Source organism: Aythya ferina, assembly GCF_964211825.1.
Source record: "Aythya ferina genome assembly, chromosome: 20".
NCBI classification, from domain to species: Eukaryota; Metazoa; Chordata; class Aves; order Anseriformes; family Anatidae; genus Aythya; species Aythya ferina.
The window spans coordinates 27,984-44,517 of NC_140318.1; the positions used below are offsets into that span (position 1 = coordinate 27,984).

At 38.7% G+C, this 16,534-nt stretch overlaps 1 protein-coding gene across 7 annotated transcripts in view; it reads left to right on the forward strand.

Annotated features, from left to right (window-relative positions):
* GARNL3 (GTPase activating Rap/RanGAP domain like 3) overlaps window positions 1-16,534 on the forward strand; it is a 52,283-nt gene that overhangs the window by 16,485 nt on the left and 19,264 nt on the right. For 2 of the 7 annotated variants that reach the window (XM_084494181.1, XM_084494185.1), the window contains exons 4-15: window positions 763-862; window positions 1,241-1,359; window positions 2,174-2,238; window positions 3,377-3,440; window positions 3,693-3,719; window positions 4,069-4,144; window positions 4,780-4,878; window positions 5,426-5,529; window positions 6,652-6,760; window positions 8,362-8,407; window positions 11,836-11,942; window positions 15,313-15,434. In XM_084494181.1, coding sequence (XP_084350307.1) covers window positions 763-862; window positions 1,241-1,359; window positions 2,174-2,238; window positions 3,377-3,440; window positions 3,693-3,719; window positions 4,069-4,144; window positions 4,780-4,878; window positions 5,426-5,529; window positions 6,652-6,760; window positions 8,362-8,407; window positions 11,836-11,942; window positions 15,313-15,434 — 1,038 coding nt within the window. Of the gene's footprint in view, window positions 1-762; window positions 863-1,240; window positions 1,360-2,173; window positions 2,239-3,376; window positions 3,441-3,692; window positions 3,726-4,068; window positions 4,145-4,779; window positions 4,879-5,425; window positions 5,530-6,651; window positions 6,761-8,361; window positions 8,408-11,835; window positions 11,943-15,312; window positions 15,435-16,534 lie in introns of all 7 variants that reach the window. The other 5 variants (XM_084494183.1, XM_084494186.1, XM_084494187.1 and 2 more) reach the window with 3 other exon arrangements.

A 16,534-nucleotide genomic window follows, 5' to 3' on the forward strand; every position in this document is an offset into this window, starting at 1 on the left:
GTCTTAAAAACATTAGATAATATGAGAATATAAGAATCTGAGAGTATGGAGATGGTGGGCTTTTACCCTCAAGTCTAAGGTTTTATTTCAAAAGTACAAAATCTTGACAATTTCCTTTTTAAGGACAGAGATTATATTTATTTTAGTTTTGGTGATGTTTTGCTCATTTGATCTGGTTAAAAGAAAAAAAGTGTTATTCTCTGAATAACACTTTGCAGACTTTAGTTCACTTTGTTACACTGGTGTCTTGATGATACTATAGTGTTCAAGCTAACCTTTGTGATTTTAAGTTTGTTCCTGAGTGTGATGAGTTTATAGCTTTTTTTTTTTCCTCTTATATGTGTTTAGGCAGCTATGCTCATCTTTTAAATGAGAGATGAAGAAGCTGAATGGCGCCTGAAAGAGTCATTCATTCCAGTTTCCTGTGCTGTTAGTCTCATGGTGTTCCCCCTTAACCACTACAGTGATATTTAGATTTCTCCTTAAATGGAGGACGGGAGTTATCTTCCTTTGTAAAACATTTCTAGCTATAAATATCAACGTAATGCTTGAAGAAATAAAACTTCATAGTCTAGAAATGTACATCAGGTCTTGATAAACTTGTATTGAAATAATATTAACCATAAATTGTTACAGATCATCTGTTTATAAAGTATACAACTAAAATTCTTCTTGCCACGCTTGCTTGACTTTTCCCTCTATTATTATGTCCTCAGTTTTTTTCTTCAGCATTTGATCTGCAGTCTCCCAATTCTGTTTCAGAATACAGACTACACTCCAGGAACATGGCACAGAACAGATGTGCATTTGGAAAATCCAGAATATTATACAAGATGGTATTTCAAATATTTTTTAGGAAAAGGTATTTATGTTTTTGTGAATGTATTTGAAGTTTTGTTCAATGCAAAAGCAATGTAGCTTTGAATTGCAAGTATTTAAACATGGGGAAAAAATGACGTTAATGTAATACTAACGCATTTTTGCCCTGTACTCAACGCAAGTTCTTGTTTGATGTATTTTTAACTTGAAGACAGAGGATGGTGTTCTGTAAGCAGCAGAACCCATGCTACCAAACAGAAAACAAACAGAAGCCCCTCTAGGCCTTGAAGTCTATACCTGTCTCTTGTCTTTTACACGTATCTACATAACTATATATTTATATACAGATAAGTATATATTTTCTCATGTAAACCTGTGTGTGTTTTCTTTACAATGCATAACACTTATTTTTCTCTAACAGTTCATCAGAATTACATAGGTACAGATGCAGAGAAGAACCCTTTCTTTCTGTCCGTTGTACTCTCTGACCAAAATAATCAGCGTGTTCCCCAATACCATTCAATTCTTTGGAGAAAAACAGTAAGAAACAAATACTTAATTGCTGCTCTGCCTTTTTTGTTTGTTTGCTTGCTTGCTTGTTTTGTATGCATTCACCACAGACTTTTTTGCTTCTTCAGAATTTTGGTATTTAGTATATGGAGATTTCATTTTTATATGAGAACATAGAATTCTATCCTAGTGGATAAACTAGCTTAGTAGATAACAGTATACATAACTTTATGACAGAAATGTACAATGCAAGATATTTCTAATTGTTCTTACATGCGGCTCTGCATTGTTTTTAATAATGTTGCCTAAATTGTTCTTGATTTATATCCTGTGATGAGTTTAAGCTGTGATATACCACTGATTTACTGATATTTTTATACAGTGATAAGAAAATAGCCAAATGTGATACTGGTTTCACTAATATCTTCTTAGGATTTTCTTTTCACTTAGCTTTCAGTAATAACCTTTATCTAAGCAATTAATTTAATATTGTTTAGTACACATGCATAGGTCACTTTTTTTTTAGAAGAGAAATAGTTATGTCTACTAGTTTCAACAGTCTTCCTAATGCCCAGTATTGTACTGTGAGTTTCCTTTTTAAGTTCCTACATGGCAGAGTAGTAAAAGCTAATTTAAAAATAATTTTGCACCATCCTATGCATTTTCATGTTTGTTTGTTTGTTTGTTTTAATTCAGTAGTAAATATGACTAAGTAAAACTAGCATGGTGTTGATCTTTGTTTTTTACGAAATTGTTTTTATCAGTATTCGTATTTTAATGTATAGAGAATGTCAGTATGTCCTGTAATGTCTTCTATTTTTCTGTAATTTTTCCCCCTTTATAGGGTACTCAGAAAATATGTCTCCCTTACAGTCCCACAAAAACATTATCAGTGAAATCTATATTGAGGTATGTATTTACAAATAAATTATGGGTTAAGAGACTTGTATGTATCTTTGCTCCCTGGAATTCGGAGCTTGTGTTGCATGATTTTCATTATTTTAAAAACTGCAAAAACAGGTTTACAAATCTTAATCACTGAGGACAGGAAAAATGTGCTTTTAATGCCTGTCCTGGAGTAGAAAAAGTGACGATTTACATGTAGAATGGACAAAGATTCTCAGAACATTTCTTTGGCAGAGGGACTATTTTCAAATTAATTGTAAAACAGGTGTAAATTTAATCTTGACATCCATGCAGGGTTTTAATAGTTTCTGTACTTAAAATGCAGAAGTTTGGGAAGTCTTGGAGATTAGCACTGTGGAAAAGAAATGATGATTCTGGCAATGTACACTTACAGCTCAGAAAGCCAGCCATATCCTGGGCTGTACCAAAATAAGCGTGGCCAGCAGGTCGAGGGAGGTGATTCTCCCCCATCTACTCTACTCTTGTGAGACCCCACCTGGAGCACTGCATTCAGCTCTGTGGCCCCCAGCACAAGAAGGACATAAAAGTATTTAGAACGAGTCCAGAGGAGGGCCACAAAGATGAAGGGGCTGGAGCACCTCTCCTGCAAAGACAGGCTGAGAGAGTTGGAGTTGTTCAGCCTAGAGAAAAGAAGGCTCCAGGGAGACCTTATAGCAATCTTCCAGTACCAAAGGAGGCCTACAGGAAAGCTGGAGAGGGACTCCTTGTCAGTGAGTATAGTGATAGGACAGAGGGTAATGGCTTTAAATTAAAAGAGGGTAGATTTAGATTAGATATTAGGAATAAATTCTTTACTCAGAGAGTGGTGAGGCACTGGAACAGGTTGTCCAGAAAAGTTGTGGATGCCCCATCCCTGGAAGTGTTAAAGGCCAGGTTGGATGGGGATTTGAGAAACCTGATCTAGTGGAAGGTGTCCCTGCCTAAAGCATGGGGGTTGGAATTAGATGATGTTTAAGGTCCCTTCCAACCAAAACCATTCTGTGATTCTACAATACATTCCATGTAAGACAGGGCCTTTGAACAATTCCTCTTGTAAGCAGTTCTAACTGCAACTATTAGTGCTTTAATGTTGAAATGTATGCTAGCCTTTCTATTACACAGTATTTTGTTTACATTTCAGTGCTATGAGTCTTGAGAAATTTGAGAAGAGCCCAAGGGAAATTTTTCATCCCGAGATACAAAAGGTAAGTGGTGATTTCTTCTTTTGCTTAGTTGTTTTTCTTTATTATTTTCTGGAAAATAAATCATTAAGCATAAATATTACTAGTTCCTTTGTTTCAGCAGAATAATAATGAGGATTAGGGGGTTTAAAAAGTAAACTTTGTTTATCAGTTGAACTGGCCACTTCAAAGCAAAACTTAAATACACAAGGATGTAATCATTTTATTTGTGTTGCCTTTAATGCCAGAGTGCTAAACAAACTGTTTTATTTGCAGGATTTATTGGTTCTTGAGGAGCAAGAGGTAAATGTAAGCTTACCACTCCTAGCTCATAGTTCAAAGAATATAGCTGTATTTGTTATATTTGCACTGATACCTTTGTAACAACTTCGCAGTCGATTGCTTATTGCAATAAAAAAAATGTAGTATTAGTTTTCAATATATGAAATCCAAAATCATTTTAAACACCAGTATAAAAAGTATATAATACAATTCATAGTCTATAATCAAAGGTAAAATATTAGGTTCTTGTTATTTGTGCATGTAATGGGGTTGGTGTGAGATATATATTCACGTATGCAGGATGTACAGAGAAGGCATTAGTTTAGGTCTTTTGCCTGTTTAGCTTATAATCTTTAGTTTTATTTTTTAGGGATCTGTGAATTTTAAATTTGGAGTCCTTTATGCTAAGGATGGGCAGCTTACAGACGATGAAATGTTCAGCAATGGTGAGTTTTTACCTTTTCCTTAATTTTTTATTCATTCCATTAAAAATATAGGATACTGCTCATATACCAAGCATGTGGAAGCCAGATAGTGAATAATGATTATGTTAACAGTAGTTTTGTAAGGTTTTTGTGTTCATATTGGGTGGAAACACTGTAGAAAAGAATATTCTATTTCTATGAAAGGTTGCTGTAGGAAACCTAATATTACAGCTTGGAAAATGATGAAATTTTCTTTCTAGAAATAGACTATACAAAGTAAGATTTAAAAAAAAAAAAAAGAAGCAGTTGAAGGAGGTGACTCTTGTTACCTGCAAGAAGTCATTGTTTCTAGTTCTTTCATTCTTCAGGTTTTGTGATCTCATTCTTCTATGCACTTGAACAGTGTTATGGAGTTAGCAAAGGAGATCATTGTTTAATGTCACATGATGATCCTTCTTCTGCCACTCTGCAAGGCTGGGATGCTGTTTCTGTAAGGGTAGAAAGCCTGGATGACATGAGAAGAAGCTAATTCAGCTTAAACTCTGGTCCTTATGTCCTGAAGGCAGGACCTGTTCCTGTATTTTAATCAGTCATTAGTAGGTGTTCTATTACTACATGTGCTTTGTTTTTGTAACATTTCTCCCTTCCATGTATAGAAACTGGAAGTGAGAGCTTTCAAAGATTTTTGCATCTCTTGGGCGACACAATTACTTTGAAAGGCTGGACAGGCTACAGAGGAGGACTGGACACAAAAAGTAAGAACTCAGCTGAGGCAAAGAAGCAGGGGCTACAATATAAAAGATTTTGCTTGCTGCATGTGCATAATATTTGTTGAAGAAATAATATGATTCCAAAAACTTTTTCACATGCATGCTAAATGCTGTGCTTTACGTGGAAACAGTTAAGCAGGTTAGCTTAAATCACTGGTATGTAACGCAGTGGAAGAGAAGATACATAACTTGTATTTTAAGGTGAACATTTCATTTTATGTTGGAAGGGAGTGAAGAATAACCTGAGATATTAGTTGTTTCATAACAGTAAGGCATCACGGTTTGAATGTCCCTATGTGATTTTAGGAGGTTAGGTGAAGGATGTCATAGGTTTTAGCTGTGGGAATATGCAGACTAGGTTGCACGCTCAGATTTAGACATCTACGCAAAAACATGCAGCGTGGACATGTTCTAAAATTGGTCAGAAAAAGGGATGACTAAAGAAGGTTTTGTAGAAAGACCTGAAATATCTTTTAATCTTTAGAAAACTTAAAGGATACATTCCTACTAAGAATCTTGTTTTCCTTTGCAGATGATACAACAGGAACCTGTTCCATCTATACAGTTTACCAAGGGCATGAAATTATGTTCCATGTTTCAACCATGCTGCCATATTCTAGAGAGAACAAGCAGCAGGTACATGGTTCCCCCTTCCCCTTCCCTTTTTTTTTTTTTTTTTTTTTTTTAGTGTCGTTAATCACAAACTCCAAAACATCTTAAAATAAAATAGGGAATCTTCTTGCCTGTTAATATTTTAGAAATACAAGTCTTAAGACTTCTGTGAAGAATTTCAAATTTAATTAATTTAAAAATTACTAAATAGTTCGGTACTGAGATGACTTGCAGAACTTCACTGCTGCAGTTGTCACTGCCTTCAAAGAATTTATGAAGGCTGGAAATTAGACTTAATTCTGAATTATCAGGATATGCACATGCATAACATACAACTCATACTCAGGTAGTAATTAATGTAGCTTGAAAGAAACTCTGCTTGTGAACATGTTAATGACCAGTTCTGTGCATTTGCTGTAAAGCACTGCTGTTGTCCTCTCGTAGATGGACTAGATGGATTCTTGGGGTGCTTGTTCAAATATGCTCTCATCCATTGCTTGAACCTTTATGAAGGATTAAAAAAAAAAAAAAAACACAACACTTTATAAGCACATCCATAATGATTTATCTAAAATTACTCACAAATTGTTTTATTAGTCTTTTAGGCAACTATTATAATCATATAATTAGATTATATGTCTTATTTTTTTATTTCCAGTTTTCTCACGTTTTTGCCTTAGGTGACAAGATCACAGCAGAATTCAGAGGACCTTTATTGTTTTGAAAGAATAATAGGATTGGTGTTTTTATCCTTTTATTTCAAGTGGTGGATTTTCTTTTTTGGAATATTACGTGTTCCATACCCTATTTGTGAATATTAATATTTGGAAATTAGCTTTTCTAACTTAAAAAAAAAAAAAAAAAAAAAAAGGAAAGAAAAAAAATAGCTACACTTTTAGCAGCTGCCTTGTAAGTGCAACATGACATTGCTAAGTTTACTTAATTGTAGTTAGTAATTTATATTGTCTTCAATCATACTTATGATACATTTTCTTAAGACTGGCATTTCCTGAGCTGAATACAGTTTAGGAGTTGTTGTTTCAGGGTTCTGTCATAGAATGTTGATCTCCTTTAAATCCTTGTGTCTGCCTTTTCCTTCCTATTTTTCTTTCCTTTTTTTTCTCTCCTTCTTTTTTTTTCTTTCAGGTAGAAAGGAAGCGGCATATTGGAAATGACATTGTCACTATCGTATTTCAGGAAGGAGAAGAATCTTCTCCAGCATTCAAGCCGTCCATGATTCGCTCTCATTTTACACGTATCTTTTTTCTTACATATGTACTTTTTTTTTTTTTTTGAATAATATTATTATTTCTAGTTCTACCCTAATCCCTTTTACATGCTGCTTAGAGAAGGGAAAACTATTTTATGGTTGGCTTTCTGGGCTACAAGTGCTCATTTTGAGCTTCGTATCAACCAACACCCCCAAGTCCTTCTTATCAAGGCTTCTCTCAATCCATTCTCCACCCAGCCTGTATTTGTCTTGGGATTTGCCCCAGCCCAGATGCAGGACCTTGCACTTGGCCTTGTTCAACTTTACAAGTTTCACACGGACCCACTTCTCAACCCTGTCCAGATCCCTCTGGATAGCATTGCTTCTCTCCAGCATGTTGACTACACCACAGAGCATGGTGTCATCGGCAAACTTGCTAACAGTGCACTCGATTCCACTGTCCATTTTGCTGACAATGATGTTAAACATCTTGAAGGTGATGCGGAATAAATGAGCTGATGAATGGAAAACACTGATCAGAATATTCCAGTGCTGTGGTGTTACTCAGCACCAGAAAAATGGTCCTGGAAAATTTTTTGAAAGGTCTGGCCTATAAAGGGATTTCTCTTTCCCTGAGGTACGTGATTCTTCTATTGAGTGGCCTTATTGAGAAATGTACCTAACATCTGCCATTTCAGGATGCGTCCTATATACATACGGACTTGTTCATGTCATTGTAAGTAATACACAGGTGGTCCACAGAGTCATATCACCTTCCTGATGTTTTCAGTTAAGAGGAGCCAGGGATAAAGGTGTCCATAAAAATACAGGGGCTGGTCTGTGTGAAATGTGTAAACTTATGTGTCAAAACTTATTTAATTTGCTCACTTTCTACTTTCTACTCACCTTCTTGCATACTATAGCATCCCCTTTTTGGTGCTTCTACAATGGGAAAAGTTAAATATGCAGATATTTCAGTGTGCTGTCCTATATAGCAATGACACATGTAGATTAGGATTGAATTAATCAAATAAAGGCAGCTAGTGTCAGTTCAGATGTCCCAATGTACCTGAAATGTCTGTGCAAGTCTGGCTTACATGATTTAGGGCTTACAGAAGATCTTTACTCTTTTGGAGTGCAAGCTAGAGTCTAGAGAGTATACTCTCAAGCATTTTGAATATATTTTTGTGTATTTCCAGTTTACATCTTTCACTTTATTTTCTTACAACTCTGATAGCAAAATTATTTTGTGGGATTATTCTTCCTCAGTGGGAGTTTCGGCATAAGAGAAGCTAGGAATCATTTTTTGTGTTTTTTTTGTTTTGTTTTGTTTTGTTTTGTTTTTTTGTTTTCTTTTCTGGTCACCTAAAAGAATTTTTAATCTCAAATCTGTAAAATATGCACATGAAAGGCAGAACTATATAGCACACTTCATGCTTCATATAACAGCAACAAGTATGCATTGTATGCATTTGTGGTAGTAGTTCAATTTTTTAAATTGACCCCTTTTATAATAGTAAAATGTATGGTCTGGAATATTTTGTCTTTATTATTATGCTTGACTACTATTAAATCTGTTGCAGGAACAGATTAAGATATATGTGAGCTTTATTAGTACTGGATTAATTTCCTTAACTGGATGACAGATATTTTTGCCTTGGTGAGATATAATAAGCAGAATGATAGTTACAGGTAGGTTCTGATAGTAACTAATCATTTCATACTTAATTTCTGATTGTTTAGAGGTAATGGGAAAATATTTTGTGTTGTCTACCTGTCTATATGTCTGGAAACCGAATGAACTTTTAAAATTGAAAGACATATGGATCTAGATGCAGAGAACTGTAAATGGGCTCTAAGCTATGTGTTTCTAACAATCAGAATAATGAAATTCTGATACAGTCATAAGCTAAGGGGGCAAAACGAAAGTACTCTTTAGATGAAATGTAAAAAGTGGTGAAAGATATGTCTGCAAGATTCTGATCTGATGAGATCAATGATATAGTGAACTACCTGTATGATGAAAGTTAATTAGACTTGATGCTGTGATAGCTGTGGAGTGGATCTTTACTGGTCTGGGTTCAGCTGTAGCTAAGCAAACCAGCTCGTTTGTAGGGATCTTCAGGATACTTAAGAGATGTACAGTTGATCATCACATACTTAAAACCTAGGGAAATTTTGGTGGCAAATAATATATTTTTCAGTTAGCTGTGGGACCCTCACACATAGAGTCCTGTGCTGTCCAAGTCTGAGTCTGTTAGCTCTCATCAGAATCTGAACAGCAAGCATTCTGGCATTCTAGCATTCTGTAGGCTTTAACAATGTGGTGGTTTTACTCAGGTGGGCAGCTGAGCTCCACCACAGCAGCTCTCTCACCGCTCCTCCTCAAAGGGAAAGGGGGAGAAAATATGATGCAAAGGGTTCAAGGGTTGAGATAAGGACATGGAGATCACTCAACAGTTATTTTGACGGGCAAAACAGACTCAGTGTAGGGAGATAGAGGAGTTTATTGCCTATTACTAGCAAGATGGAGAAATGGGAAACAAAGGAAACAAACTAAGAACACCTTCCCCCCATCCACCCTCTCCCACCTCCTCCCCTCAAATGGCACAGGGGAACAGTAGTCAGCACTTTGCCTCTGCCACTCCTTCACGGTCACTCTCTTCCTCTGCTCCAACCTGGGATCCCTCCCATGGGATGTCATCCTTCCTGAACTGATCCTGCATGGGCTTCCTGCAGGAAGCAGCTCTTCAAGAACTGTTCCAAATATGGGTCTTTACCACAGGGTCCATCTATCAGGAACAAACTGCTCAGACATGGGTCCCCCACAGGCAGCAGTTCCTGCCTGGTCACCTGTTCCTGTGTTGTCCCCTCTCCATGGGCTGCAGCTCTGGCCTGGAATATGCTCTGGCAGGGATTCTCCACAGGCTGTAGCCTCCTTAGGGGCAGATCCACCTGCTTCCACCGTGGCCTCCTCCACGAGCTGCAGCATGGAAATCTGCTCTACTGTGGTATGCCATGGACTGCCAGGGACAACCTGCTCCACCATGGTCCTCTCCACAGGCTACAGGGGAAGTTCTGCTCCAGTGCCTGGAGCACCTCTTCCCTGTCCTTCTTCTCTGACCTTGTCTGCTAGGCAGTTTCTTATTCTTCACTCTCCCAGATGCTATTGCGCAGCATCTTTTTTTCCCTTTTCTTAAAATTGCTCTCACAGAGATGCAAACAACATATAGGCTTGGCTCTGGGCAGGGGCGGGTCCCTTTGGAGAGCTGGCTGAAACCTGCCCTTACGTAATATGGGGTAACTTCTGCATTCTTCTCACAGAAGCCACCCCTGCAGTCCCCCACTACAAAAACCTTGTCACGTAAATGTGTTACAAATGAACAAAGTGGCTTTTATCACATAAACCATTCCAGCTATTGTCCTGAGGTTAATGGTGAGATGCCAGAGATACCTGTCAGTCTTGAAAAAGCAGAATTGCAGAGGGATATCATTATCTGAGCCCATGGGAGGGTTTCGGTTTGGGCTTGAACAAAATAAGCAGTAAAGACAAATAAAAGAGCTGCCCTTTGACTTAAATTGTGTACTGCATTTGTCAGCATAGGACACAGATTTTGCACTATTATTTCTCCTTTACAAAGTAGTAGCAATGTTTGTACTAATCCCTCTTCTATTGAAACTGCTACATCATTTACTATTTAGACTAGGTCAAAAAAAAAGGAGGATTGCATTCACTTTCAGATATGTCTGAGGACAGGACACTGCAAGCTCAGATGCTGAAGTCTCTCATGGCTAAAGAATTTCTACTAGGAAATCAAAATATCTAGACGGGAGATTTTGGGGCATGAAACTAAAATTATGCCTCAAACTGGAATGCATGTGTGCATCTATAACACTAATTCAGAGCTAAAAACTTTGCAAGATGGAAGGGGGAACTCAGTGTGTTAGATTGTGAATGCAGACTCCTAATGATGGTGTCACCGTGTGTGACTTCAATAGTTATTTAGCAAAATTTTAAACTGTTTGTTTATAAATCATTATATCCCACATTTGCAAGACCAAGACGAAGATTGACCATGCTGGGTTTGCTACTCTGTCTGAAGTATCAGTTAGCTTGTAGGGGAAAGAAAGAAGCTGTGTACAGGGGGGTAGACTTAGAAATGGCTTCCAAGAATCAACACAGTCATTAGGTAGATTGGTTTTGCTTCCTCCTTTCCTGAAAATTCCATAACTATAAGGATTCAGGCAGCTTGTGAAAGAGACCAACAGTATGCCTTATACTGATCACCTGGCAGTAGTCCTTTTTTGAACAACCAACCTCATTCTGACAGCTAAGAAATACAGTTAAAGTGTTGAGGGAAGGCATTCTTTTAGCGTCTTCCTCCATGCACGGTATAGACCACAGACACCATCCATCGTCCATGGTTTCAGAAGCTGCTGCTCAGATCTGATCACATTATTCTAACATCATAATTTCTGGATTGCTTTAGAAGGTGTTTTTATTCTTCATAGGCTGAACTATCTTTATAGTAATCTATGAATCCATTTTTTTGTTTGTTTTTTGCTGTTTTTTTTCTGCAACACAAGTTACCTGAACCTTTTTTATCTTAAAGATACTGCATTAATTAAACCATATTGCCTAGCTCCAAAAGTTGATAATTATCAGTAAAAGTTTGGTGTTTCTGGTGTTACTCAAAAAGAATCACATCTTTCACAACTGTGGTGAATGCACAGGTAAGGTGGAAATCTGTAAGGAGAATATGTTTTGTAGGTGAAGAACTGTTCTTTTACAGCTTTTTTGAAAAGGACTAGATTTTGCCAATACCATTAACAGCATTATTCTATGAGTAGAATCGCAGGCTTCTGTTGTAATTGTTACTGTCCCAGTGTTTATGTAAAGGATTCAGAATTTTGGTTCAAGCAATTCATTCCAAATGAATGCCCATTTATGAGTGAGTTTGCTTGCTCGTTTGTTTGTTAGCTTGTTTTTTGATAGACCTGTGGAAATTCTTACCTTAGACATACCCAGATAACTGTTTCCAGTTCTTTCTCCTGTCTGTAAAAAACGGTGGTTTTTGAACATGGCTTTGAATACAGATAAATACTTGTTCTTTCAATAGGCTGAAAATATTTTCAGAAGAAAGTGTTCCTCTCTTTGGGCCTCCACTTCCATCTCCCCCTGTGTTTACAAATCACCAGGAATTCAGGGATTTTGTGTTAGTGAAATGTAAGTCATTTTTTTATTTTGCTAGAAACACTTTTTAAATAATTACTTTACTAAATTGAAATTCATGATGCTTAAAACGTAAATACATTTTATGGTGTATACTGCTCTTCTGTACATTTTTTTTTCCCAAATCTGTAAAGTAGATGGATGCCAGGTCCAGTCAGATGAACACAAAAATGATTTTCTATGCAGTTATCCTTGTCAGACTACTAGATCTAAACTGACCTTTACATATGTAGAATGTGCAGCCACATATATTTTCATGTTTTCTTATAGGAACCTGAGATCTCACATAATTTATAGTGCTGCTTGATACTTAGTAATAAAAGGTGTTAGGTTAGCATCTCTGAAAGTGTAAGTATTTCTGAATGCATGCTGAATAGTTGCCTTTCTGCACCTTTAAGATCTTTTTAATTCTGTAGTGGTTCAGTTCCAGGTTTCCTTGACACTTGCGCTTCTAAACGAGCCATAAAGAGATATTTGGGAGCAGATCATAGAATCATAAAATAACCCATGTTAGAAGTGATCTCAAAAGATGATCTGGTCCAAAAGGAAGCTGAGATGAGATTATCTAGCAACCTCTCCAATTGCATCTTGAAAACCTCCAATAATAGGAATTTTACCACATCCCCAGAGACATTGTTCCAGTGATCGACCTCACTATAAAAAAAACAAATAACAACAACAAAACACTTCCTTGTATCAGGACAAAACCTCTTCTGGTACAACTTGTACCCATTGCCTCTTGTCTTCTCCACGTGGATCCTTGTGAAGGTAGAGCCTCCATTTTCTTTGTAGCCACCCTTTAACTATTGGAATACTGTGATGAGGTGACCTCAGAGCATTCTCCAGGGTGAAAAGACCTAATTCCTTCAGTCTTTCCTCATACAGCAGATTCTCCAGCTTTTTGATCATCTTCATGTCACTCCTTTGGACCCTCTTCAATCTGACCCCATCTCTTTCAAATTGGGGGAACCAGAATTGGACAGTACTTCTCCTGTTTTCAGATGTGATAGAGCTATGTTTCTCCATAGTAACTGGTGTGGTGCTGTGTTTTGGATTTAGGATGAAAATAATGTTGATAACATGCACATGTTATAGTTGTTGCTCAGCAGTGCTTATACTGAACAAAGACTTCTCTTGCTGCAAGGAGCTTGGAAAAGCACAAGAAGCAGCGAGGGGACACAAACAGGACAGCTGACCCAAACTAACCAAAGGAGTTTACTATACCACATGATGTCATGCTGAACAATAAAACTGGGAGGGAGTTGGCTATGAGGGGTGCTACTGTTGCTCGGGGATTGGCTGCGCATTGGTTGGCTGGTGTTGGCTGGTGGTGAGCAGTTGAGTTGTGCATCACTTCTTTTGTTTTCTTTGCCCCTTTTCTTCTGTATTAAACTGTCTTTATCTCTACCACATGAGTTTTACTTTTTTTTTTTTTTCCCCAAGTTCTCTCCCTGATTCCAGTGGGGAGGGGGTGTGAGCAAATGGCTGTGTGGTGCTAAGCTGCCTGCCAGGTTAAACTGCAACATTGCTCCAGGTGTGGCCTGACAACCACTGAGTAGGGTCAGATGATCACATCTCTATCTCTCCTAGTAAAGCCTCTGTGGATGGAGCCCATGATTTGATTTGTCTTCGTTGCAGCACTGGTGCACTGCTGAATAACATTCATCTTGTCTACCAGGACCTAAAAATCCCTTTCAGCAATGCTGCACCCCAGGCACAGATCCTAGCCTGTGGTGGGTTCTTTTGTAATGCCATCGCAGGTGCACTTGGCTTTGTAGAGTTTACTCAACAAGAACTTTATAGAGTTCTTGCTTGCTCACTCTTCTTGCCTCTCTAGGTCTCTCTGTAAGATGACTCTCCCATTGGATGTGTCCACCTCACTACTCAGTGTAGTGTCATCAGCACACATAGTGAGGGTGCTTTCAACCACAAGATCCAGATCATTTATGAAGATGTTGAAAGTGTGGTTCCTAGTGTCAGTTCCTGGAGGACCCCACTTGTGGCAGGTTTCCAGATTGAGTAAAAACCATTAATCACCACATTTTGCCATCTTAACACATTGGGGTGGATTCCATCTAGGTTTGTATGAGTGCATGCCCTGCATAATGGCTGCAGACCAGCCCTTCCAACACAGGTGTTGTTGGACCTACTTGATACTGTGATCTGGATTGTAAGCTACACTGGTAAAAAAAGAGGAAAACAAGGTATTGAGAGCCTCTGCCTGTTCAGCACTATTAGTAACTAGTATCCTTGCCCTGTTCAGCAATGGGCTTACATCTTCACTGTGCTGCTGCTTGTTGCTCGTGTATCTGAAGAGTATGTTCCTGTTCTTGACGTTTTGGGCCAATTTCATTTCTACCTGAGCCTTAGCCTTCCTGCCTGCATCTCTGCATAGGTCTTAGCAAGGTTCTTGTAGTCCTCAGTGTACTCATTGAAGCCTTTTTTCCATAGATGATACGATTCTTTTTTGCTCCTATGTGTACCCAAAAGCTCATTGTTAAGCCAGGGTGGTCTCTTGTTCTGCCTTCATCCTTTCTCTTTGTAGGGGATGGTCTGTTCTTGTTCTTCCAGGAGATTGTTCTCAAATAACTCCCAGCGCTCACAAGCTCCTATGCCCTCCTTGCATGCTTCCCATGAAATCCCTCAAAGCTGGGCTCTGAACATACTGAATTTGGCTCTTCTAAAATCCAGAATCTTTGTCCTATTGCTGGTCTTCAGTGTGCTCAAAAGGCTCTTAAACTTCAGTGTTAGGATTTCTATATCCAAGGCTATTATTGGTAGTTGTGTTGTCAAGTTCACAGTTTGCAGGCAGTAAACCTAGTTCACCTTTGGCGTGTCCAGCATGTGTAGCAGGAAGCAGTCCTTAATGCATTCCAGGGACCTGATGGAGGATCTGTGCACTGCTGCGTTGTGTTCCCAACAAGTGTCCGGGTAATTGAAGTTACCCTTGAAGATAAGGTTTTGTTGGCCTGAGACGTCTTTGAGCAGCGGAAGGTTTCATTGGCCTCGTTGTCCTGACTGGGAGTTCATTAACAGACATCTAACATAATCGTAAGGATTACAATTACACACTTACCTGACAGGAACTTTACTAGTAACTTATTTTGCACACATTACTAACAAATATTTAAATTGGTTTAGGACTTAAACTGATTAGTAGTTTGTCTTTAATTTTTATATCAGGAGGTTATTGGGGTGCCTTGTAGAATACTGCTATTAGTCTTTATTTCCCTTTAAGCTTGAGGGATTGTTATTTACTAAAAAAAATGCAAAAAGTGGTGAAACTAAGTTACTATGGGAAAACTGGTTATATTTATATAATAGCACATTAAAATAACATATCTTCTTTTCCATTATATTTTAGTAATAAATGGTGAAAAAGCCACCTTGGAAACCCCAACATTTTCTCAGAAACGTCAGCGCACTCTAGACATGCTGATCCGCTCTTTATACCAGGACCTGATGCCTGATCTACACAAGGTAAATGTAAGTCAGAAAGTCAGAAGTGATCTCTGTGCATCTCATGTGTTCTCTCCTGCTTTCACTAGGACACTGAATGTTCTGTTGCTTTAAAAGGCTGTAATTCTGATGAGCACTGGATTGTGTACACTAGGCTAAATACTAATAGTGACATAGTTTGTTTTACAGTTACATGAAAATTGACAGGCTGTCCTTTCAGGGTAGGACTGTCCATGCGTGTCCACGCAATCCAGTTGGCAACCAGTCATGAGTGATGTTCCCCGGGGGTTGGTGTTGGGGCCCATCCTCTTTAAAACATTTATTGATGATTTGGACAAAGGAACTGAGTGCCCCCTCAGTATGTTTGCTCAGTAAATTGGGGGTAAGTGTTGATCTGCTGGAGGGTAGGAAGGCCCTGCAGGCCTGGAACCTGGACAGGTTGGATTGATGGGCAGAGGCCAATGGGATGAGGTTCAATATGGCTAAGTGCCAAGTCCTGCACTTTGGTCACAACAACCTCACACAATGCTACAGGCTTGGGGCAGAATGGTTGGAAAGCTACACAGAGGAAAAAGATCTGGGGGTGTTGGTCAATGCTCACCTGGACATGAGCTGGAAGTGTGCCCAGGTGGCTAATGGCATCCTGGCTTGTGTCAGGTATAGTGTGGCCAGCAGAACCAGGGAGGTGCTTGTCCCCCTGTACTCTTCTCTGGTGAGGCTGCACTACAAGTACTGTGTTCAATTTTGGGTCCTGCACTACATGAAGGACATTGAGACCCTGGAGTGTGTCCAGAGAAGGGCTATGAAGCTGGTGAAGGGTCTGGAACACAAGTCTTATGAGGAGCAGCTGAGAGAACTGGGGTTGTTTAGTCTGGAGGAGGCTCAGGGGAGACCTTGCTGCTCTCTACAACTACCTGAAAGGAAGTTCTGGGGAGATAGGGGTCAGCTTCTTCTCACAGATACCTAGTGATCAAGAGGGACGAGAGGGAATGGCCTCAAGTTATGCCAGGGAGGTTCAGGTTGGAAATTAGGAGATTTCTTCTCAGAAGGAGAGGTTAGGCATTTGAACAGGTTGCCCAGGGAGCTTCTGGAGTCACTGTGCCTGCGGGTGTTTAAGAAAAGGTTAG